The sequence below is a fragment of the Triticum aestivum genome, chromosome 4D (assembly GCF_018294505.1).
Source record: "Triticum aestivum cultivar Chinese Spring chromosome 4D, IWGSC CS RefSeq v2.1, whole genome shotgun sequence".
NCBI lineage: Eukaryota > Viridiplantae > Streptophyta > Magnoliopsida > Poales > Poaceae > Triticum > Triticum aestivum.
The window spans coordinates 4,381,699-4,404,734 of NC_057805.1; the positions used below are offsets into that span (position 1 = coordinate 4,381,699).

Consider the following 23,036-nt stretch of genomic DNA (forward strand, 5'->3'; position numbering starts at 1 on the left):
CCCCAGTGTCCGCGGGGAGGATTGCGGCCGTCGTCCGAGGGACCATAGAACTCCTGGCCCGAGCTGAAGTCACGACTTCAGCCACCTCCTTAAGCAGCGGCGCTCATGGCCGATGCCCGCCCGTCCCTACCAGGTGATGCGGGCCGCTGTGAACTATCGATTCTAGGCCGCGGTGGCTGCCCGTTCCCGCGGCTGGCCATGGTTACCGCCGCAACCGCAGGTGCCGACGAGATCCTAGTAGCGTGCCACTGCCTTAGCGAAGGAAAACCAGGGCGAGTAATATGTCGAACCCTAGAGACCGGATGTGCATGAGAATGCACGCGATCCAATGCATTCGCATGCAACGTCACTGGGACAGCGCCCACTAGGCCGACGGCCTGGGCTGCATACTAGGCCATATACCCAGTATCAGTCGAGCCCAAGATTGCGATTCCTGCCTCTGACCCACATTGGCCCAGCAGCAGATTCAAATGAGCCACCCTTGCCGCTTGGATCTCCTCAGTCCAGACAACCACTGGCGCTGGCGGCTGCACCGCCGCGCGGCCCTTCTTCTTTTTTCTTGTAACCATCGTCCAAGAATCCAGCAATACACAATCTGAGAACATAATTTGTGGGAGACTTACCTTGGGAATCGGCCCTTTCCAAGGCTTGATCATCGATGCCGACGACCTTCCAAGTGTGCCACCGTGAGGTCCCGTCACCTTGCCGTCTTCCCTGTGGCCACCACAACACACCTCCGGCATCGACGACGACATGGACAGCTGCGACACGATCTGCAGCGTCACGGCGGCCTTGAAATCACACACTAAGTCTTCGTCCTCGTCCGCCTCCGCGAAAACCCAGAAATGGCCCCCGATCTGCCGGAGATCGGGCTCGGGATTTGGATCCACCGCCGCCAACCGAGAAACCATTCCCTTCAATTCCGCTGCCGGAGATGTCGTATGAAGATCCACGATATCTATCGGATCGGACTCACGCCGCCGCTCCTACGCGATCGAACAACCAATAAAGATCACGAAAACGTCGATCACTATGTGTCCGCTCTCCAGCACACCCTCATCTCCCCACAGGTACTGCCCCGCGAGAATGTCCTCCTATAGATCTCTCACCGTAATCCACCGCGACGGAGGGTGAAGATTGAGGATTCCCCCATGGCGATCTTCCGTTCCCCCGACGAAGGAGAACAAGGCCTTCCACCGCATCAGCTCAACCAGCTCCGGTACTATAGGCACATAATGAGTGGTGCCGGGGAGCCGTCACCCTCCGGCGGCGGAGGCGTAATCGCCCCGTTCACCCGGTCCGTCATCAACAAACCGTCTGTGATGGCCACGTGGGAGGGAACTGTAACGAGTCTTTTTTTTTCCAGAGGTTCTGATAGTTGTGGAGGCCAACCAGCGCCACTCACATTGTACTAGCCAACATAGGACTTCTAATCTCAAGACATGCACTCACTCTAGTGTAGTTTTAGAGAACCAACAAACATATCCCCTTGCTCAAGGAGAGGCACCAGCATCCCGAAAGACAGTAAACATACGAGAGAGGCAACAATGAAGACACCATTAACCAACCAACCAGGTAAAGAGTTCACAAATTGCATGGGCCGGGGAAGCCCAGCGGGTACAACCTGATATAGACTTGAAAGAGACATAGACACATGACAACGATTTTTTTTGAAGATTTGCCAGACTAGAGTTCCTACACAAGATTCATCATCTTATTTTATAACCGCCTGAAAGCCAGACACATGTTGAACATTGTTTGCGCCTTCAGAGATAAATACACCCCATCATGGGTGGGATCACACGGGGCTATGCTCTTTTTGCTTCGGTTGCTACTACTTAGGACCACATGCCGCGATCTGCTGCTCCAGCTGCATCAAAAGAAGAACAGAGTAATGATTACAACATGCCTAAGGCACTGCGCATAATGTTTGTCAAGTCACAAGGATTCAAAAATCAGCAATGTTACAACGTGGTCGGTATCTTATTCCGGCCCTTCGCCAAGCTAATTTTACGTTGAGAAACAAATAAATTATATGGCTTAAAACAACCCAATATAGCTACAGAAATGTGTTGACGAAAATTGAGGCAAAAGCATTTCAGATACTTAAGAAACCAAACAGTATAACAAGATAAATATCAATAGCAAAAAGAATGAGATCCCATTTTTTCCTTTTTATCTTCAAATTAAACATTACATGACCGATTTGTAGAGCATGACACTAGTCAGAAGTTGGAAGTCAAAAGCCAACATAGGCACATAAGGGGCTACCTGCATCATGGTCTGGAACTTGTCGCGCACATCGCAGAACTCATTCGTAAGAAGAGCCAACGCCATGAGGCACCTGGAATAATGCAAAAATACCACATTGTCAAATTCTGGAGAGAATAATTAAGCAAACTGAACTGCCATGGTTCGAAAATCGTAAGCCTGTGCATGGAAAAAATACCTCGAGCCATCTCAGACTTAGTCATGCTATAAACGTAAGTCTAGAACTAACAAGTACCAAGAGAATAATCAAAGAGGCATATTCAGATAATGAACCGAGTTCTACCATCACATGGTTGCAAATAAAGTGAACGCTAGTCCTTATAAAAATAATAAGATTGATATGGACATAGTATAGTGGTATAAAAGAGGAAATTAGCCCGCAGGTTTACATACAGAATGTGAAGAATGCAGAGTGTGGAGAATAATTATTGTGCAACATATATAGTAAGCTACCAAATGAATAATTATTGTGCAACATATATAATAAAGTACTTAGTATACTGACCCTTCTTTGCTTCTTGCCTCAATGAACTGATGGAAGTGCATGCAGGAGAGGTTCACTTTCTTAGCACCAACACTGATACATGCCAAAAAGAGCAAGATCAGAATACTAGAATTTTCTTAAACTCGTTAAACGCTACGGCTGTAAAAATAATGTTCTCAAGGAGCCATTTGTCTAATGTTTGTCAGCACAATAAATTGTTTGATCAACCAGAAAAATAAATAACAGTAGCCTTAAATGCAACTGTACATGTAGTACCTGATATATTTACAACACGTTAAAATTTCACTTGTCGAACAGTAACATTTGTGTGACTATCGATGATTTAATTACAAAAAAAGGACAACTAAATTCGTCTTTTCTAATTACAGCTATGCGATAGTGCGAACGACACGAGCCGCATGCCCATAAAGTACACACCCCGTGCCAACTCATCCGAATAAAAACAACATCAATAAAGTGGACAAGCTAGAAAAATGACCATTGGCATTACGTAGAATAGCCGCTCATTGATACTATAATAAATGTTTACAAAACAATAAGTCTTCATTGCCAGTCTAGAAAATTGCCATTAGCTAAAAAAAATAGCACTAGAAATGTCCTCAAGACGACAAAGTATTCCTTGAAGAGCTATAGCATCGCTATGGCACGAATAGTGATAATTCCATGTGTAACACAACTGAACTCAGATCTTATACTTTTGTGTATCCGACAGCCGCAAACGATACCACGCCGACACATCCGAACATAAATGTGGACACACCAGAAAACTACCATGCGCGTGATGCATGGATATCTGTACTTCCATTACATGAAACAAAAGCAAACTCGACACTTCTACCTATGACTACATGACAACTTAAATGACAACATAAACTGCTTGCCCAAGACAAACACATCTAAATCAAACTGACATCGATGCGGCGGAGAACAAACATACAGTAGTTATAAATGGGCGGGAGAAAGACAAGGGCTTATCATCATCACCTGCAGCTGCAGCCCTTGAGCTGATGCACCAGGTCGTCGACCTTGTTGAAATCTACCATGGTCTGGTTCCTGCGAATCGCAAAGCAGATCGGATGAAATCAATACCCAAGATGAGATGATGAAAGCAGATGGAGAGAGGAGGGATTGGGGGCAGACAGCAGGCTGGCGATGCCGTTGAGGATGCTGTTGGCGTCGCCGATGAAGAGGTTGATGACCTCGGCAACCAAGCCCGGCGCTGAGCTGCCGTCCTCGTCCACCGACTGCAGGTACTGGAAATACTCGTCCACCGTATCCTACATGAATCACATCACATCACGAGAAGGCACAGCTAGGCCGTCAGCCCACAAGCACACCGGATCTAGATGGGGATGGACTCACCGTGGCGAACATTGAAGTGACATGGTTGTTCAGTCGGGCCCTAAGCGCGGCGGCCGACATGGCGAGAGATCTGGGGGGGAGGGGGGGTGGGGGGAGAGCAGGTGGCGAAGGGATCCGATCCGATGGAAGCTGTGGTGCCGGTGGCGGAGTGGTCGAGGGAGAGTTGGAGGGTGTTTCGGGTCGACGGAGCCCCTTATATATCTGGAAGCACGAGGCTCTGCCCGCGGAGACGTTTGGCTGGGAGTGCCACCATTAACACTACAGGCACGGCTGGGAGCCATTAACTAGCTACAAGGTGGACGACGCCGGATGCAGCCAGATCGCCTCTCCCGCGGAAGCTTTTGGCGGCGAGTGCTACGTTACCTCTGCTTGCTTGGCCATGCATGAACGAGCGGGCATGCGTGCAGTGCATGAATGGAGCTACAGCTACAGGTTGAGGAGGCCAGCTGCATCCAGATGATCGATGTGGAGATGGAGTAGTGCATCTTCTTTGGATGGTTCTGTCCCGATGGTCTTGTTTTTACGTACTTTCGTGTGTGAACTGGTGTCTGGTTCTCGTGCATGCTTGGCCCCTGCGTGGGCACGTTTTGTTAGGTTTAAGATTGATCCTATGAGCGGCCTTGCATCTGTGGGTGACGGGAGGATTTCTCAACAAAAAAAAAGGTCACGAGAGCCATGGATTGATCAGGCATCCAGAAGGATCACGGCCACGGAATGGCACGGCAGAGGCTCGTTCTCCACCTCCTGCTCAGAACTCCTTCCCCTTTCTTGCTGTTTGATTTTTAGCACGCTTGAGATTGTATCTGTACCTTGAATCCGCCACCGAATCTACACTGAGTGAATCCTAGTGAGGTAGCTAGCAGATTCTGTTATGATAGTGTGGTGCCGCTCGGTTTTCGCACCATGGTGGATGTCTCAATTGCAAGGGGATCAGCTGTGTATTTTCGTTATGATATACAGTATAATGGCAAGGGGATTAGCCCGGTTCAAAAAGCTGCAGCAAGATGAGCACCCGATCAAGGCTATGACAAAGGGCGGAGCTCTGTAGGGGCTGACCTGGGCCATGGCCCGCCCAGGAATTTGACCAAATATTTTTACCTATGTGTCTACCTAACCTATCCCACACACCCACATGCAAAACATCCCCTCTCTCCTCGTCTCATGCATGCACCGCACGAAATAGTCATATCGTCCATAAATCCCATCCTTTCAGCATGTAGCCGCGCCTGATGGCCGTGGACAGGGAGCACCGCCCCCCGGAGCGCGCCGCCCGCCATCTCGCGGAGTAACCACCGCAGTGCTGCCCGCCGAGATCTCGCCTCACCATGTCCTGCTACCTCCCAACCATTCCTGCGGCTGTCTGCTCCAAGCCTCCAACTCCATTCCAAGGCTCCAACACGGCAACATGTCAAGCAGGGGACTGAGAGTAAAAGGCCTACTGTGCTCTACGATTTGATTGACGAGTTACTTCTTTTGTTCATTACCCTTTTAGTTTCTGGACAGAGGGTTGAACGTGTATTTTCTAGTATGAAGGCCATTAAGACAAGATTAGGCAATAAGATGGAAGATTAAAATCTTGCTAATAACCTGTTAGTTTACGTAGAGGGTGGAATCCAGAAGAACTACAACCACGAAGATGCCATCGCATATTTTAGAAGCAAAAAGGATCGGAGAGTTGATTTTAGAAGCAAAAAGGATCGGAGTAGTAACTTAACAGTTTTCATGGTTGAACTGACTTTTTGGAATAGAAGCATTTACATATATACACATATGTGCTCTCTCCATCTTGTAACATGTGCTCATGATATAATTTTTTTTTAAGTTCTACTCTTCTTCAATGTGGCCTGCCCAACTCTTTCTTTCAAGCTCCGCCACTCGCTATGACCACATGTCGGTGCTCCACTGGCCGGCCATGATGGCATCTCTCTAAAACATGGAGATCAGCGTCATGCGTTTCAGATGAACAAGTTTAGTGGTGGCTCATGGAGCATCATCACCAATCAACAAATTTAGCAGGCAGCAATAATTGGTTATCCCAAGAAATTAGAGCCAGCGGATGGGAGAAGTAGAAGATCAGCGGAGAGGCTGGGGTAATCCCCCTTTAAAAAAGGCTCAGCGGCGCCCAGCCAATAGCCTAGTTCTTCGATGCCTACACTTACACGAGAACGACGCTTATGTCGGACCCAGCTGTCTCCTGTGAACTTCGAGTTGGGCTTCGTCGACGTCGCTTGGGATGAATGGGCCAGTCTTAGGCTTCTCATGAAATGCCTCATGCAGTAGTTCGTGTGACATTCCCCTCCCCTTTAGATTTGGCTTGACCCCAAGACAATGCTCGAGGGGGCCATGCCTTCAGAGGAATCACGTCTTCCCAAGATGCAAGTGATGCCAGGATGCCGGATTAGTTGATTAGGCTTGCTCTACCTAGTGATGACCCCTCTGCACCTGCATCGATCAGGGATGGTTGTTGATAGCTGGAACCTAAGGAGGACAACATCGAGAATCGGCAGCTCCGGCTGCATGGTAGTGGATGGCGGCATACCAGCTTGCAGTTGCGGAGACATGTTTGACTGGGTGAATACGAGATTGTTTAGGCAAGTCCATTTTATATGCCAACACGTCCACGTGATGCAATACCTAAAAGGGACAAAATTGCGAAAAGCTAACTTGTGGTTAGCGCGCGGCGCGACGGATGACCAGGCATACAACTGAAACATTAAATAAACCCAGTCTCGAACAACAAAATACTCTATCCGAGCGACAATAGTCAGCCTTGTCCTTCATTTGTTGTCGACCTTGGTTCAGATGTTGTGCAGCCGCTAGATCAGTCACTGCCTCGTCAACGATGTTGTTAAGTCCGAATAAGCGAGGCTTGTTCCCGTAGATGGCTTCAAATGGTGTTGATTTAAGGGTGGAGTGGTATGAGGTGCTGTACCCAAATTCGGCCATGGCGAGTCAATCATCCCATTTCTTCGGATAATTGTATCCCATTTCTTCGGATAATTGTGAACAAAGCAACAAATGCAGATTCCAAGCACTAGTTGACTCGCCTATTGTACCATTAGTTCCAAACACATATTTATATCTTCGGATATAATCTTGAACTGAAAATGACATGGTTTTTTTTGCTGCCCTTTCCTTTTTTCGAAAAGGAAGATGACCCCCGGCCTCTGCATAAGGGAGGCACATATAGTAATTTTATTAATTATTCACAAAGTCCTTACAAAGTAATACAAATAAGACTAAAGTCACCTTGCTGGCAACATCTGTCGCTGCTCCTATAAACTTGATGAAAGGGGATGCACATGGCTGGGGCTTCTACCCAGACCTCACACCCCATCCTAACATCTAAAACCGGAGGCCTCAACAAAGCCGAGAAGCAGCGCATCGGGGCCACAGACCGGTCCAACGGAGTCTCAGCGGGCACCGCATGCGCACGCTGCAAAGGCCGCCGCCACTGACTCCTGTCGATTCATCTTTAGAGTAGGCACGAACGCTCTCGGTGTCAAAACCGGCGGATCTCGGGTAGGGAGTCCCGAACTGTGTGTCTAAGCCTAATGGTAACAGGAGGCGGGGGACACGATGTTTACCTAGGTTCGGGCCCTCTCGATGGAGGTAATACCCTACTTCCTGCTTGATTGATCTTGATGATATGAGTATTACAAGAGTTGATCTACCACGAGATCGTAGAGGCTAAACCCTAGAAGCTAGCCTATGGTATGATTGTTGTTTTTCTATCGACTAGCCTAGCCTCGGTTTATATAATGCACCAGAGGCCTAGGATAACAAGAGTCCTAGCCGAATACGCCGGTGGACAGGAGTCCTTGTCTTGATCACCAAGTCTTGTGGAATCTTCCTTGTATGCGGCAGCTGTACGAACTGGCCCATGAGTGTACGGCCATGGGGTCCTCGGCCCAATCTAACAGATCGGGAGATGACGTGGTGAGTACCGCCTAGTTCAGGACACCGTCAGTAGCCCCCTGAACCGGTCTTCAAGTTAGGGACGCTCCTCGATTCTTCCGAACTGTTCTTCATCTTCGGTCGTCGGTCTTGAAAACTGGTTCAACAAATCTTCCCATCTTCGATCTTGAGGATCGCCAAAATGCATTCGACGAGTTTACACGTCGGGTATCCGAGGAGCCCCTTTAAGTTTCTGGCCTTTATCAATGCCTTGTTATTTTTATGCCACACCTCGGGTTTGAAGTTGTTCCTGGGCGGCAGTGTCCTCTTGCGTCCAAGCCCCAACGCCGGACTGTATTCGAGGTATATTTTGCAGCCGAGCACCAACGCCGGGCTGTATCCGAAGTGTCATAGACCACCTTGGTTCTAAAAAGTTGAAGGAGTTTAGCTGTGCCTAATGCCGGAAATGCCCTCTATGGAGCCAGCCACTGGCGCCCGAGCTTTATGCCAGACTGCTTCCAAAGTGGTGCGCCACCCCGACCGCGGGCTGATTTTTTGCGAATATTTCTGATTGGTGCAATTTATTCTCTGCCGAGATATATAGCCAGTATATGTATATCCAGTAGCCCTCAAGGTGTGTGTCGGTCTAAAACCCGAGATGCACCTGAAGGAAAACATAAAACTGCTGATCCTAGTAGCCCCTGAGACTCAGGTCGATTTGCGAAATCGGCCTGAGTATCAACTCCTAGCTCGGCAGCATACGTAGGAATAGAAACGATGTGTAATATATAATAAAGATCAGCGTACGGGCCCCTGAGCTTGATGCCAGATAGGTCCAGATGGTACTTATTGTTGTCCGAAGACGCGCTTTCCCATAATTCGATCAAGCCGAACACTGAGCCCTTTGGATGTTCTGCATTGAATAGGCAATGCAGTAGCCCCCGAGACACTGGTCGGGTGGCAACACCAGATCAGGGGATCAATGTGCCCCTTTAATATTTATAAATAATGAGCATGAAGCCCAGTAGCCCCCGAGCCTTAATGTGGGCACGTGTGGCCGAATTAAGGATCGATATCCAGAGTAAAATCACAGATTATGTGTAATGATTCTATGTATCCAAGTACTTTACATCATTATTTTGACTCCATTGCGACCGTTTATCAGTTGAAAGTGGCCCATCGTCGGCTTCTACCCCTTGGTAGATACCACGCAGGGTGTTTCCGCACTAACAGAAACGAAGCAGTCAGATATGCGGGCTTTATAACTTTCACTTAGTCATAGGAGCTTAAAGTTGGAAGGCCAGTTACTAGCCTCCGGTTAGTGTTCGGCGACAGTCGAGGTCAAGCCATAAACACTTCGGCCAATATTATGAACGGCCCGTCATTTAACACAGTCATCAGATCGCTGACCAGTTTACGCTTATTGTGATAGTCAGTTTTCGGCTTTCTCCACTGAGGCGCTTAACCATGCTAGCTGGAAGCACAATCGCAGTGGTTCTCCCGTTGTGCACCTAGCCGAACAAAGCGGAACGTAGGAGGCAAGCACAGGAGCCGGGCAACCCAACTATTGACCAAAGACGTAATTCGAAACCGGTGCATATACAGCAATGTCCGAGAATGTTTTTGTCGAATCCCTAAATGTGTCCGGCGCCGCACTACTAGACTAATGCTGGAAACACACAAATAGTTTAAAAGTGCCATAGGCTTGGAAAACCGAAAACTTCAGTAAAAATTGGACGCCCGAACTAGATCAAGTGTTCGGTGCCAAATCGAAAATTGGTCTTAGAAAAAAAAAGGTGCTTCTGTCGTGCTTTATCATGACACATCTTATCTCAAGACCTCAAGTGGGTCAGCCTACGGCTTCAACCTCCTATCCCGAAGGCGGAGTACTTCTCGTTAGGCCAGCTTAGCAAACTAAACACTAGCGGCTTTGAGAGAGAAATTAGGCTCCCCGGCTTGTGACCACACACTCGTGTCGAAAAAAGGAGTGATAAATAAAACAAATTGCAACGAATAAGAAGAAGAACACTTATTATAAAACAGCTCATATAAATTTAAGAGCCCCCAAGTGACTTGGGTAAAAGAATTTTATGTATAATGAATGTATGTACCAAAGTACTTATATCATATCTGTGTTCAGCCGAACTTTATACGCGTCTTAACCGACCGTCGGCTTCTCCCTCTTCGGTCAAGGGCCGAAAAGTGTTATGTACTCCACGTGTCGAGAATATCGACGGTGTTTCCAATAACCAGGTAATCAGGCCATAAGGCTGTAACAGACAAAGCGCGCTCAGGGAACTTATGATATATTACTGACGAAGTGTAAGAAGCATCTTCGAAGAAAATAGTATCCCCACCGATACCTTTCTTCGGTGCTCATTGTTACTACGAGACTTGTGCAATAGATTTTTTGTACTCATGAGTTCCGTTGTGTGCCGACCATAATTGAAAACAATAAGAGCGCTAGCTTTCGGCTTCACCCAGTCCGAGGTCCGGCTCGGATGACCCGATCGTGAAAATCGCAGAGGTGCTCCCTTTACTCCCTAGCCGAACAATCGGGAACGTAGGGGGTAAACACAGCAGCGAGGCAACCCAGCTTGCAAATCGCTTAAGTCAATATGGTGCATATTGTGGCGTAATACACGAACAAGGAACGAAGCCGTACAAGTATAATCTTATGCAAGAGGAAAAGCTTCATAAAGGAAGCCCCAAGTAAACGGGGTATTTGAATTTGTGTGTCACAAACAAAGTTTCGAAAAGGAAGTTTTTCACAAGCCACTTTTTGCCAAAAAGGTATAATGCTTGGTCGAATCAAACAAAATTTAAAACTGGGAGTTTTTGAGCGTCAAAGTGACTTAGCTGGTTAATGTGTTCGGCATTGATGACGTGGTCCGACCTTGGTGCAGGACAAGGTCTCAGCCCCCAAGCCCGATGGGGCCAAGCGAAGAACTCGGCACTCCGAAGAGATGACATAGCGCGACCAATGCAGGCCGCCGAAGTCCCTGGCGTGGGTTAATGAGGTGTTGACGAAGCCCCCCGTCCAGCCGTGGTATGTCAGTACGCCGAGGTGACAACACTGCCCAACCCGAATCATTTACCTGTGCACAAAAAATAGTGCAAACCGGGGATAATAATAATAATGATAAATTAAAAAATATTGCATAATAAATAATTTATGCAAAGTGAGTAATAAAAGGAATATGGCCTGGCGCCGAAGTCAATGTTGATGCTGGGCGTCGGCGTGATGCGGTAAAGGTTTGGCAAAGCCTGAATTCACAGGTCGGTCCGAGTTCCGGATGCTGCGTTCGCCGGACTATGTACGGAAACTGACCGAACCACCACGCGACCGTCGTTAATGCGGCCATCATTTGATAGACCTGTGTACAGATGATGGACAAACCAGAGTAATAATTTCTTGGGAAAAATAAACCCAAACAAGCAAAAAATACTAGGATTAATAGGACCTGGTTTATTTGTTGTAGTAATCCAAAGAAAAGTGACTCCCAAAATTGGGACTCGATCCGCATTCTCATTGCCTGATGGGCGGTGAAGCGACGGCATGGCGATGCTGGTAAAGGTTGGCTCGTCGAGGCAAAGCCCCCGGTCCAGCTAACGTGACGAAGCCGGTTGACTGGTGAAGCTGAAGTCTCCGGAGTAGGTTGATGAAGAGATGGCGAAGCCCCCGGTCCAGCCGAGGTGTTGAAGTCTCGATGTCAGCCGATGAGTCGAAGTAGGTCGGCGTGATGGACATCGACTTGAAAAAGCAACAGTGTGGCCCTGCCAATGCAGGTCGTGACTCGTGACGTGGTCAATGCCGGCTTGATGAAGTGACCGTGCGACGATGCCGGCGTGCCCGCTCCGTGTAATCCATGGGGCGGCGATGTTGGTGATGATTTATCCTTCGCGATGCCGAACTCCTGTTCGGCTCGCCGAGATGATGATCCGAAGAAGTTGAGCTCGGCTCAACAAAGTGACGACGTGTCTAGCGCAGGTCGGCAGCCGTGGAGCAAGATTGCCGGACTGGTTTGACACCAGCATGATGGTGCAGATCATGTTCAAAAGATTCTAAAGTTAGTGGGATGTGTTCGGGAACAAAACACAATCCTCATACAAAACTTCCTTCAAAAAGGATGTCCGAAATCCCGTTCATAAAAAAGACGAACTCGGGTCGGATTCGTTTTCGCGCAGAAAACAGATCCGAAAAGTGATGCACTAATCGGAATGTTCCCGAAGTTTGGACGGTCGGATCGAGCTGAAATTTTGAGGGATGGTAGATATAGGAATTCCGCAGCCGTTCAACGGTTGGATCTTCCAAAGAACATCCGAGCTAGAAGCTGGACACCACGCACTAAACTCGTCCAGATTCCCGTCCAGATTTGACAGGGCTCCGGTATATCGCGGATTGCCAGAGATTCCTCCATCGGAACTCGACGAAATTTTCCAGGGTTTCTGTAGACTCAATTCCGCACAATTCCACCCAAGCAATCGTTAAAACGACATTTGAGGAGGCGGTGGCGGCGGATACAAGTTCGCTGTCCAGAAAAACAGCACGGTCGCCCGAGGGCAATGTCGACGTTGATCCCCCGGGCTCCCTGGATGATTCCTCCATGATCTTGATAGAGATCGGAGTTGATGTTGATGAAGGCCCTCATCCGAACATGATGATCGGAGGTAGGGAGCAGTCCTCGGTCCAGCCAAGGTGACCAGCCGAACCGGTGACAAAGAAGCCGATGTCGCAGTCTATCTGCAGTCGAGCCATTGATCCTTTTGCCGATCACACAGCGGAGCTCTCAATGAAAGCACCAATGTCGGTGTCAAAACCGGCGGATCTCGGGTAAGGGGTCCCGAACTGTGCGTCTAAGGCTAATGGTAACAGGAGGCGGGGGACACAATGTTTACCCAGGTTCGAGCCCTCTTGATGAAGGTAATACCCTACTTCCTGGTTGATTGATCTTGATGATATGAGTATTACAATAGTTGATCTACCACGAGATCGTAGAGGCTAAACCCTAGAAGCTAGCCTATGGTATGATTGTTGTTTTTCTATCGACTAGCCTGGCCTCGGTTTATATAATGCACCAGTGGCCTAGGATAACAAGAGTCCTAGCCGAATACGCCGGTGGGGAGGAGTCCTTGTCTTGATCATCAAGTCTTGTGGAATCTTCCTTGTATGCGGCAGCTGTCCGAACTGGCCCATGAGTATACGGCCATGGGGGTCCTCGGCCCAATCTAACAGATCGGGAGATGACGTGGTGAGTACCCCCTAGTCCAGGACACCGTAAAACGCATTCACCTTTCCAAGCCTGACGTCAACGATGCAATGACGCAAGACAGGGCCACCTCCCTATGCTCATCCAACCTAAAGCAACTTTCGTTGAGACCCTGCTGCGCCACGCCATCGAGACTCCGCGTCATTGATGTGTCACGTGGAACACACACCACCTCAGAAATGTTCCACTGGTCCCTCGAGTCGATGCACACCTCCAAGAATGATGCCCCCAATGGGGAAATGACAAAAACCTTTCCCCTTGCTCAAGGAGAGACATCGGCATTCCGGCATTCCAAAAGACAGTAAAGAGATCGGAGAGCCCACAACATACAACAAAACCAATTCACCGGTACAAAACCAACCAGGTAGAGAGTTTAAATATTGTATGGGGCGGCAGCCCAGCGGACACAACCGGGTATAGAGTTGACAGAGACATTGACACATCACAAAATGTTTTTTTGAAGACTTGCGAGACTGGAGTTCTTACGCAAGATTCCTCATGTTATTTCATAATCGCTCTCCAAAGCCAGACACCTATTGAACATTGTATACATCTGGAGAGATACATACACCCCGTCATGGGAGGGATCACATGGAGCTACGCTCTTTTTCCTTCCATAGCTACTAGTTAGGACCATAGGCTGCGATCTGCTCCTCCAGCTTCATCAAAAGAACAATAGATTAATTATTACGACATTTCTAAGGTACATATTGATGGCCAAGTCACAAGGTTTCACAAATCATCCATGTTACAAGGTGGTTGATATCTTATTCCAGTATTTGGCTAAGCTTAATTTACGGTGAGAAACAAAGAAATTATATTGCTTAGAACTACCCCATACAGCTACTGAATCGTGATGACACAAATTAAGACATAAACGTTTTAGATACCTCGGAAACCAAACAGTATATCTAGATAAATATCAACAGCAACAAGAATGAGATTAAGTTCTTTATTTTTTTATCTTAAAGGAACCATGTCCGATCTTTAGATTATGATACTAGTAAGAAGTTGGAAGTCAAAGCCAACATACGCATATAAGGGGCTACCTGCATCATAGCCTCGAACTTGCTGCGCACTTCACAGAACTCATTCCAAGCAAGAGCCAACGCCATGAGGCATCTGGAATAATGCAATCATACCACGCAGTCAAATTCTGGACAGAGTAATCAAGTGAACTGAACTAACAGTGGTTCGGAAAGCATAACCTCTGTCTGAAAAAAAAACTCTAGCCATCTCAGACATAGTCATGCTATAAACATAAGTCTAGAACTATACAGTGGTTGCAAATGAAGTGAATGAGCAGGTTAGGGCTATGAGCTAAATATAGATGGTGTTGGTAATAATGATTGTGCAACATATATAATAAGGTACTAAGTACTGACCTTTCTTTGCTTCTTGGCTCGTAGAACCGACGGAATTGCATGCAGGAGAGGTTCACTTTCTTAGCACCAACACTGATACATACACAGAAGAGTAAGATCAGGACACTAAGGATTTTTCATGCTTATTAAACGCTATTGTGGCATGCTGATCAACATAACCATACTAGCGATATCATAATAATATTGTGAAGGAGCCATTTCCTATCAAGGTTGTCAGACACAATATATTGTTTGATTAATCCAAAAAATAAATAACATTAGCATTTAATGTGATAGTAGATCAGTAGTACTAGAGATATGTACAACACGTCAAAGTTTCACTTGCCAAGCCATCACGTTGGCACGAATATCAACAATTACATTACACAGCACACAACTAAATCCGGCTCTTCTAATTATTGCTATATGACAGCACGATCGACATGAGCCACATGCCCATGACGTACACACCCCATGCCAAATTGCCAACACATTGGAAAAGAAACAACATCGATATAGTGGACAACCAGCAAAATGACCATTGATGTTACATAGAATATAGCAAATCATGGATACCAGAAATGTTTGCAGAACCAGAATTTTTATTGCCGTCCTAGAATATTCCATTAGCTAACTAATAGATTCGTTAGTACTATAGCAAAAATGTCCGCAAGACGACAAAGTGTTCCCTGCAGAGCAATAGCATTGCCGTTGGCAGGAATAACGACAATTGTGCGTGTAACACAACTAGACTCAGCTCTTATGCTTGAGTGTATACGACAGCTGCAAACAACACCACCCCGATAAACCAGAAAAACTACCATGGGTGTTACGCATAATAGCAAATGATTAATTCGGGTACATCCATTATATGGAGCACAGCTAAATTCGGCAACTATAATTATGGCTACACGACAACGCAGACACCACGAACGGCATGCCCATGACAAACACGTCTTAATCACACGATATGGATGCAACAAAGAAACAACCATATGTACAGTTAATACTGAGCAGGGAAAGAAAGGGTTTATCCTCATTATACATGTAGCTGCACCCCTTGAGCTGACGCACGAGGACGTCCACAATGTCGTAGTCCACCACAGGTTGGTTCCTGTGGATCGCAAAGCAGAGAAGACAATATGGATGAGTACCCGAGCGAGCCCAGATAACAGAAGCAGAGGAAGAGAGGAGGGATTGGGGGCGGACAGCAGACCGGCGATGTCGTTGAGGATCCTCTTGGTGTCTTTGATGAAGAGGTTGATCATCTCGGTGACGTAGCCCGGGGCTGCAGTGCCATTCTCTTCCATCGACCGCAGTTGCTGGAAATTCTCGTCCAGCATGCCCTAGATGAATCACATGACAAGATCGAAGGCGAAGATGAACTAGGAGAGTCAGCCAGCCACCGGAACAACCACACGGCCGAGGTGTACATGGGATGGGATGACGACGGGGTGGACTCACCGTGGTGAACATGGATGTGACAAGGTTGTCTAGCCGGGCCCTGATCGCGGCAGCTGCCATTGTTGAGGATGTGATGGAGCGGATCTGGGGCCGGATCACCTGCTGATCGGAAGATGTGGCGGAGTAGCCAGGGGATGGAAACCTTTATGTGGCTGGACGCACGAGACTCTCCCACTGAAGCGTTTGGCGGCGAGTGCTACGTTACCTATACTTGCTTGTCCATTAACGGGCGAGCTTTGGAGCCTTGGAGATGGCGTGCGTGCAGTGCATGAATGTGCAGCTAGATGGTCTGGAGATGGAGTGTAGGGCATCTTCTTTGGATGGTTCTGTCGTTCGTCTGCTATACTCTTGTTTTACTTTTGTGTGTGTGAACTGTGTGGTTGCCGTGCCTAGCTCCTGCGTGGTTTTCCTTTTCTTTTGAGCACAAAAATGCTTTCTGCGTGGGTTTTGTTGGGTTTAAGATTCTGTCAGTGGCCTTGCCAAAGGTGCCACCAGGCCGGTACTTGGGCTGTGGGTGACGGGCTTGGCCTAGCTCACAATACTGCACTATATGAGCATCTCTAGCAGAACAGATTCCGCAAAATCTGTTAAAACTTTCTATCCGCAAAATCGTTTTACGGTTCGCCCTAAGAGAATTTTGCAGGCAGTTCATCCCCGGCCAAGAATAGATACCGCAAATAGTACCTTAAATTTTAAAACTAAAACTTAAACATGTTCCTGCTACATAGATAGTCCAGACCTCGCCGGAGTTTATCACACACACGGACAAACTAAAATAAAAAATTTAAATCGACCGAGGAACGGCGGCAGCCCATGAATTCATGTCGAGAAGGAACTCGCACGCCGAGCCGTAGAAGGTGTAGGCGAGCTCGTGGCCCACCTTCGCCGCCTCGAAGCGTTCAGCGGTGCCCTCTTTGCCAGCCTCTAGCGCCTCCTTCGCGGCATGGTGCGCGATCTCCGCCTCCTGGAGCTTCTTCGTCGCCGGCCAGAGTGCCTTGGAGCTCATTGAAGTGCTGCCACATGCAGTTGCCGCTGCTGCGGGAGCGGGCCGGCTGGAGCTGCCAGCCTCTGCGTCGTGCTGGCCGAGTTTGCGTGGCGGCAGCGACCCTCACGTCCGCGACCTTCTCCCAAAATGATCCACGCTTGAGAGGGAAAAATTGTCCGTATGCGCTCGCCAGAGCTAAGAAAAGAAAATGGCAAAGGGGGAGTAGACTGCGGCGGAAGGGGCGGGTCTATCTGGCACGGGAACCCTAAAACGCCCCCTCCCCACACGTATAATAGCGGAAGCGGCAGTTCGCGGGTCGCCCATATATTTTTTACTGGCCGGTGCAAATATACCGCTTGTGTTCCAGCCCAAGAAAGCCTGGAAATACTAAATCGGACAAAAATATATGTGCGGGCGGTGGGATAGGGTATCTGCTAGAGATGGTGTAACTCACGAGAGGCGTTGATTGATCACGACGACTATATTTTGCATTAAGCGATACAGTAGCAAGTCTCGCTGAAGGTTCTACAGTAATTGGGCCAGCACATTCGTGCGCGAATAGTTTTAAAAAGAATAGGAAAAGGGGAGAAGCAAGGATTGATCACTAGTCTCCGAGAAGATCGTCGGCGCTGCTAGCCAACCCACCCGCATCCCAACTAGATCCAACCCCGCACCAGTGAAGGAGCCTGGAAAGGGGATCCCGACGGCTCTGGCCCAACAGCCTGCACTGCCAGTGCTGCACTAGAAGACGCCATGCAGACATGGCAATGAGTCTCCACAGGCCAAATCTGTCCGTCCAGAACCGGCTGGGCAGGCCCTGATGCCCGCCAACCCTAACCCAAAATCCCAACATATCCAAAATGCTAGCCGCCGGACCCCCTGCACCATCACGGCTTCGTCGCCGCCAAGCTAGAGCTGCCCCAATGGAAGTGCTCCGAGTGACGTAGAGGACAGCACCACATGGCCGTGGGGTCGACCAGACACAACCACCCCGGCCACCAGCGAACTCCCGGTGACCTGGCTCCGCCGCAACCTCGCCTGGCGCCAGATCCATGTGATCGGATGCCACCATGCCTCCGTCGTGCCACCACCACACGCGCCCGCCACTGGGAGTGCCCGCCGCTGAACCCCACGTGAGCTCGGCGCCGCCACCCGAAACATCCATCCTACGCCAGCCACCTACGAGCGAGGGGGAGAGGAGGTCCCGCTACCGCCGGCTCCGACCAGGCTTTGCCCCTTAGCGCCTGCTGGCGGCGGTGGTGATGAAGGGGCGAGAGGAGGGAAAGGAGGGTCGGCCACTAGGGTTTCCTCCTCGTCGCTCATGGGAGCGGCACGGAGGGTGGGGAAGAAGACTCCAGTGAACATGTTTAGTGGTGGCTTATGGAGCAACATCAGCAATCAACTAGTTTAGGTAGCATCATGAATTGGTTATCCAGGAAATTCGAGCCAGCGGATGGGAGGGGGTTGTACTAGCTCAGTGCCTTGTGAAGCAGAGGCCGAGGTACTCCCCTTTTTCAAAAAAAAAACATGCTCAATGGCAGCAAGCCAATAGCCTAGTTCTTCGATTCCTACACTTACACGAGAACAGTGCTTATGTCAGACCCAATTGTCTCCTATGAATTTCAAGTTGGGCTTCGCTCGTCGCTTCGGCCGAGTGGGCTAGTCTTGGACTTCTCTTGAAATGCATGATGCAATAGTTCGTGTGACATCCCACCCCCCCTTTAGATTTGACTTGACCCCAAGCCAATGCTCGAGGGTACCATGCCTTCAGAGGAATCACGTCTTCCAAGGACGCCGGTGATGCGGGAAAGCTGGGACAGTGTATGAGGGCTTGCTCAACTTACTGATGACCCCTCTCCACCGTGTGTCAGTCAGGGATGGCTGCTAATTCTTGGAACCGAAGGTGGACGACGCCGAGAATCGGCAGCTCCTGTTGCACGGTAGTGGATGGTGGCATAACAGCTTGCAGTTGCAGAGAAGTGTTTGACGAGGTGGATACGAGCTTGCCCACGCAAGTCCATTTTATATGCCACCACACCCGTGCACTACAATACCTGAAAGGGACCAAAATTGTGATAAGCTAATTTGTGGTTAGCGCATGCCGCGATGGATAACTGAGCATACAACTGCAACTTCAAATAAACCCAATCTCGAACAACAAATATTCTATCCTAGTTACGACAGCCTTGTCCTTCAGGTGTTGTCGAGCTTGGTTCCGATTGTGGCAGGCGAGCAACCATTGTAACCAGCTCCCTGGTCGAAGCCCCTAGATCAGTCACTGCCTCGTCAAGGACATTGTTAAGTCGAAAGAAGAGAGGGTTGTGCCCGTAGATGGCTTCAAATGGTGTAGACTAGTGGTTGGGGCGCCACCTGAGGGGAAGTTTGTGCGGTGCCATATAGGGTGGCACCCTTTCCATGGAATTTTAGCTCTAGTTGATAACATACATGCATGCACAACTGATGCATTACATACAAGGCTCCTTTTCATCAAAAAGTGAACCAAATTCAGCAAATAAACAAGCAATTCTTCAAACATTCTGTTGGCAACCATTCAACATAATTCTATAGACGACAAATATAATTTTCTACAGAGATCTTATGTCAACTGTTTACTAACAATGCTAGGTTAACAAGATCAGCATAGTACTATTATCCACAAGAAAGGTAATTTGTTTCTTGCGCAGATCAACATTGCATATACTCCAGCCATAAAAAACCCAGCAACAGTGTGCTGCAAGAATAAGAGAGCCCAATGTCAAACATCAATTTGGCTGCTAAAAACATCATTCATTCATCATATAACATTATTTTTCATTGTCAAATCATGTGCACCAAATTGGCATTTACAAGAAGTCAAGTTCTCATTTCTAAATGGTTGAAAAACGATCTATTTGGTAACAACAAATGCCAACAGTCAAATTCCTATGGGAAGAGATCAGACCATATAAGAATCTAAGAGAAACATAGAAGCACTGAAGTATATGGGGCGTCCTTCAAAAGTTCACACAACCTTTCATACGAACCCAACCAAATCTAATAACATACAAGGATGTGAGAAGAGAAGGGACCTTTGGGAATGATAGCTTTGGTGCAGCTTCGACAACTTAAACCAAATTTGACCTTTTCACATCCAGGGAATTCAAGATGAGTCTCGACCTTGCCAGTCTTGCGCTTCTTTTTCTTCTCGTCCAGATGTCTGAAACCAATGATACATGATATGTTATTATCCATTTATTATTATATGTTGCCATGAGTGAATGTGGAGGTTTTCTTAGAGTATATGTCATAGTTAAAAAATAAAAGCTGAAGCAAGATACCTGGTTTATTCTTTACACGAGTCAACATTGGATACAAGTGGATTGATGCAAAAGCTACACAATTACACTCAAGCAAACCAAGACAGATCAAATGGTTAAACCAAGACATTCGCCACAAGTTTCTTGAAACGGAGATCCTCAACCATCCATCACTTCCTCTTCTTCTTTCCACCATCAGCATTCGCGTTCTCGTCGGCCGCTGGTCCACCCTCTGCTGCCTAGGCATATATAGCAGCCTCCAACTTCCGCTTCTTTGTTTTCTTCACAATCATAGGAATTCCCAAGAAATGTTTGTAATGCGCCGGTTCGCTGCAAAACGATGGATTTAGGTATTAGGCAGTTAATACTAACATGGTGAAGTGAAACATAAGTCGATATAAAACCAGTCATGTCATCAATATGTGCACATGATTAGCAAATTGATGCTTCAAGTTTGGTTTCCTACAATTATATCAACCAACTGTATGCTAAACATGCATGTTCAAGCTCAATTTGACTAAACCTGTTTGTGTCCAATCAACAATCATGTGTATCAAAAAAAGACAGACAACAAAAGAACAGAGTTATTGGGTCACACAGTAATAAACAAATCAAACTAAATCCATCAACAATTTCTGTATGCCCAAAGAAGAGACCATTTTAGCTTTCGGTCAGCTTTAACCCATTAGACTCCATAATCATCAAAAGTACTTGACTTGCAATTTGGTTACTGGACAGCCACTACAAATGATGGCCTGATACAATATTATTTCAGATTACATTGAACAATCAAATATTGTAACTAAATGTACAGTAGGGGTTAGATCTTTAGTTCGGCTCTATTTGGGATTTTGGGTGTAAACATGTAATAGCTTACTAAGATCTAGAAAGACATGAGACACATGAATGGAATAGCCAACTCACAGGTCACAGGTTATCTATGTGCCTCCTATTATCTTTCTAAATCTGATCCATCCACATCTCATCCAAAGGTCCAGTAACATGCATAGGAGAGTAACTCAAGTTTTCAATGATCTCTTGCCACAATCAAAGAGCAAAATTTTACATTCCAGTGTTAATAGTAGGCAGTGAAATGCACCAAAAAAGCCAGAACTTGCAGCAAATAAGGAAATTCAGAATTACTAATGAAAAACACATATAGAGAAAGTAGAAGAAAATACTTCAACAGCGTCCCATAGTTGAACAGTTCCATCAGAAGATGACGTAGCCAACTGAGTCGAATTCGGTCTGAATCTTATGTCCGTTACAAAGCTTGTATGTTCTTCTGGTTTAGTATCCATGTTAAAATTATCCATACTCCAGAGGAAAACCTACAGTATCATAGAAACATCACATATAAGAAAACATAAATTGCTTTACAACGGCCTAATTTTCTATCAGATAGACAAAGCAATAACAAAATTACATGTCAACACTGCAGGTAAAGGTGAGTGAAATGGTAATATTGCATCTCCAGAGATAAACAGAATAAGGTGTATGTGCTGGTGTACGGTAAGATACAAGAAATATGAGACAAGAGCAATTTTATTACTGGAAACAAATCTTGATTGAAACAACAATGGAAGAGGAGGTGCTAGGTGGGAGCCTTTGCCACTGCTCACCTCGCTGCTGCTGCTGCCCCCATGGATCTGGAGCTCGGGGGATAGGGGAGCCGCTGCTTCCCATCTACTTTGCCTCGCCCCGGCCGCCGAGGCACGACACCATCGACCCAACACCGGTGGCGTGCTCGCAGCCGCTTCCCTTCTTACTCACCGGACCATCAGCCAGCCAACGACGAGTTCTTCCTCCCACCCTTCCAGCAGTCACTTCGATCGGATCGATCCGCCGCCTCCCGCGCATTGTTGATTCGAAAAGACGGGCCTGTTGGGGAACATAGTAATTTCAAAAAATTCCTACGCACACGCAAGATCATGGTGATGCATAGCAACGAGAGGGGAGAGTCTGTCCACGTACCCTCGTAGACCGACAGCGGAAGCGTTATGACAACGCGGTTGATGTAGTCGTACGTCTTCACGATCCGACCGATCCAAGTACCGAACGCACGGCACCTCCGAGTTCAGCACACGTTCAGCTCAATGACGTCCCACGAACTCCGATCCAGCAGAGCTTTGCGGGAGAGTTCCGTCAGCACGACGGCGTGATGATGGTGTTGATGATGCTACCGACGCAGGGCTTCGCCTAAGTACCGCTACGATATTACCGAGGTGGAATATGGTGGAGGGGGCGCCGCACAAGGCTAAGAGATCAATGATCAATTGTTGTGTCTCCAAGGGTGCCCCCCTCCCCGTATATAAAGGAGTGGAGGAGGGAGAGGACCGGCCCTCTCTATGGCGCACCCTAGGGGAGTCCTACTCCCACCGGGAGTAGGATTCCCCTTTTCCTAGTAGAACTAGGAGCCCTTCCAAGTAGTAGGAGTAGGAGAGAAGGAAAGGGAAAAGAGAAGAGAAGGAAGGAGGGGGCGCCGCCCCTCCCCCTAGTCCAATTCGGACTAAACCTTGGGGGGCGCGCAGCCTCCCCTCTCTCTTTCCCCTAAAGCCCAATAAGGCCCATATACTCCCCGGCGAATTCCCGTAACTCCCCGGTACTCCGAAAAATACCCGA

At 47.8% G+C, this 23,036-nt stretch overlaps 1 protein-coding gene and 1 pseudogene across 1 annotated transcript; both read right to left on the reverse strand.

The window, feature by feature from the left end:
- Positions 1-1,548: 1,548 nt before the first annotated feature.
- Positions 1,549-4,361, reverse strand: LOC123099320 (histidine-containing phosphotransfer protein 2-like). The gene is made up of 6 exons (XM_044521497.1): positions 4,139-4,361; positions 3,917-4,053; positions 3,761-3,829; positions 2,777-2,848; positions 2,272-2,344; positions 1,549-1,870 (listed from the first exon to the last, which is right to left on the reverse strand). Exons 1-6 carry the CDS (start codon positions 4,196-4,198, stop codon positions 1,835-1,837), a joined length of 447 nt encoding a protein of 148 aa, XP_044377432.1. The 5' UTR covers positions 4,199-4,361; the 3' UTR covers positions 1,549-1,834.
- Positions 4,362-13,682: 9,321 nt separating this feature from the next.
- Positions 13,683-23,036, reverse strand: part of LOC123099321 (histidine-containing phosphotransfer protein 2-like) — a 36,992-nt pseudogene continuing 27,638 nt past the window's right edge.

Coding starts and splice junctions, on each gene's coding strand:
- LOC123099320 (XM_044521497.1), bottom strand. CDS start 4,198: ATGTCGGCCGCCGCGCTTAGGGCCCGACTGAACAACCATGTCACTTCA. Junction 3,830..3,916: donor AACGGCATCGCCAGCCTGCT/GTCTGCCCCCAA, acceptor TGCGATTCGCAG/GAACCAGACCATGGTAGATT. Junction 2,849..3,760: donor CTCAAGGGCTGCAGCTGCAG/GTGATGATGATA, acceptor GGCATGTATCAG/TGTTGGTGCTAAGAAAGTGA.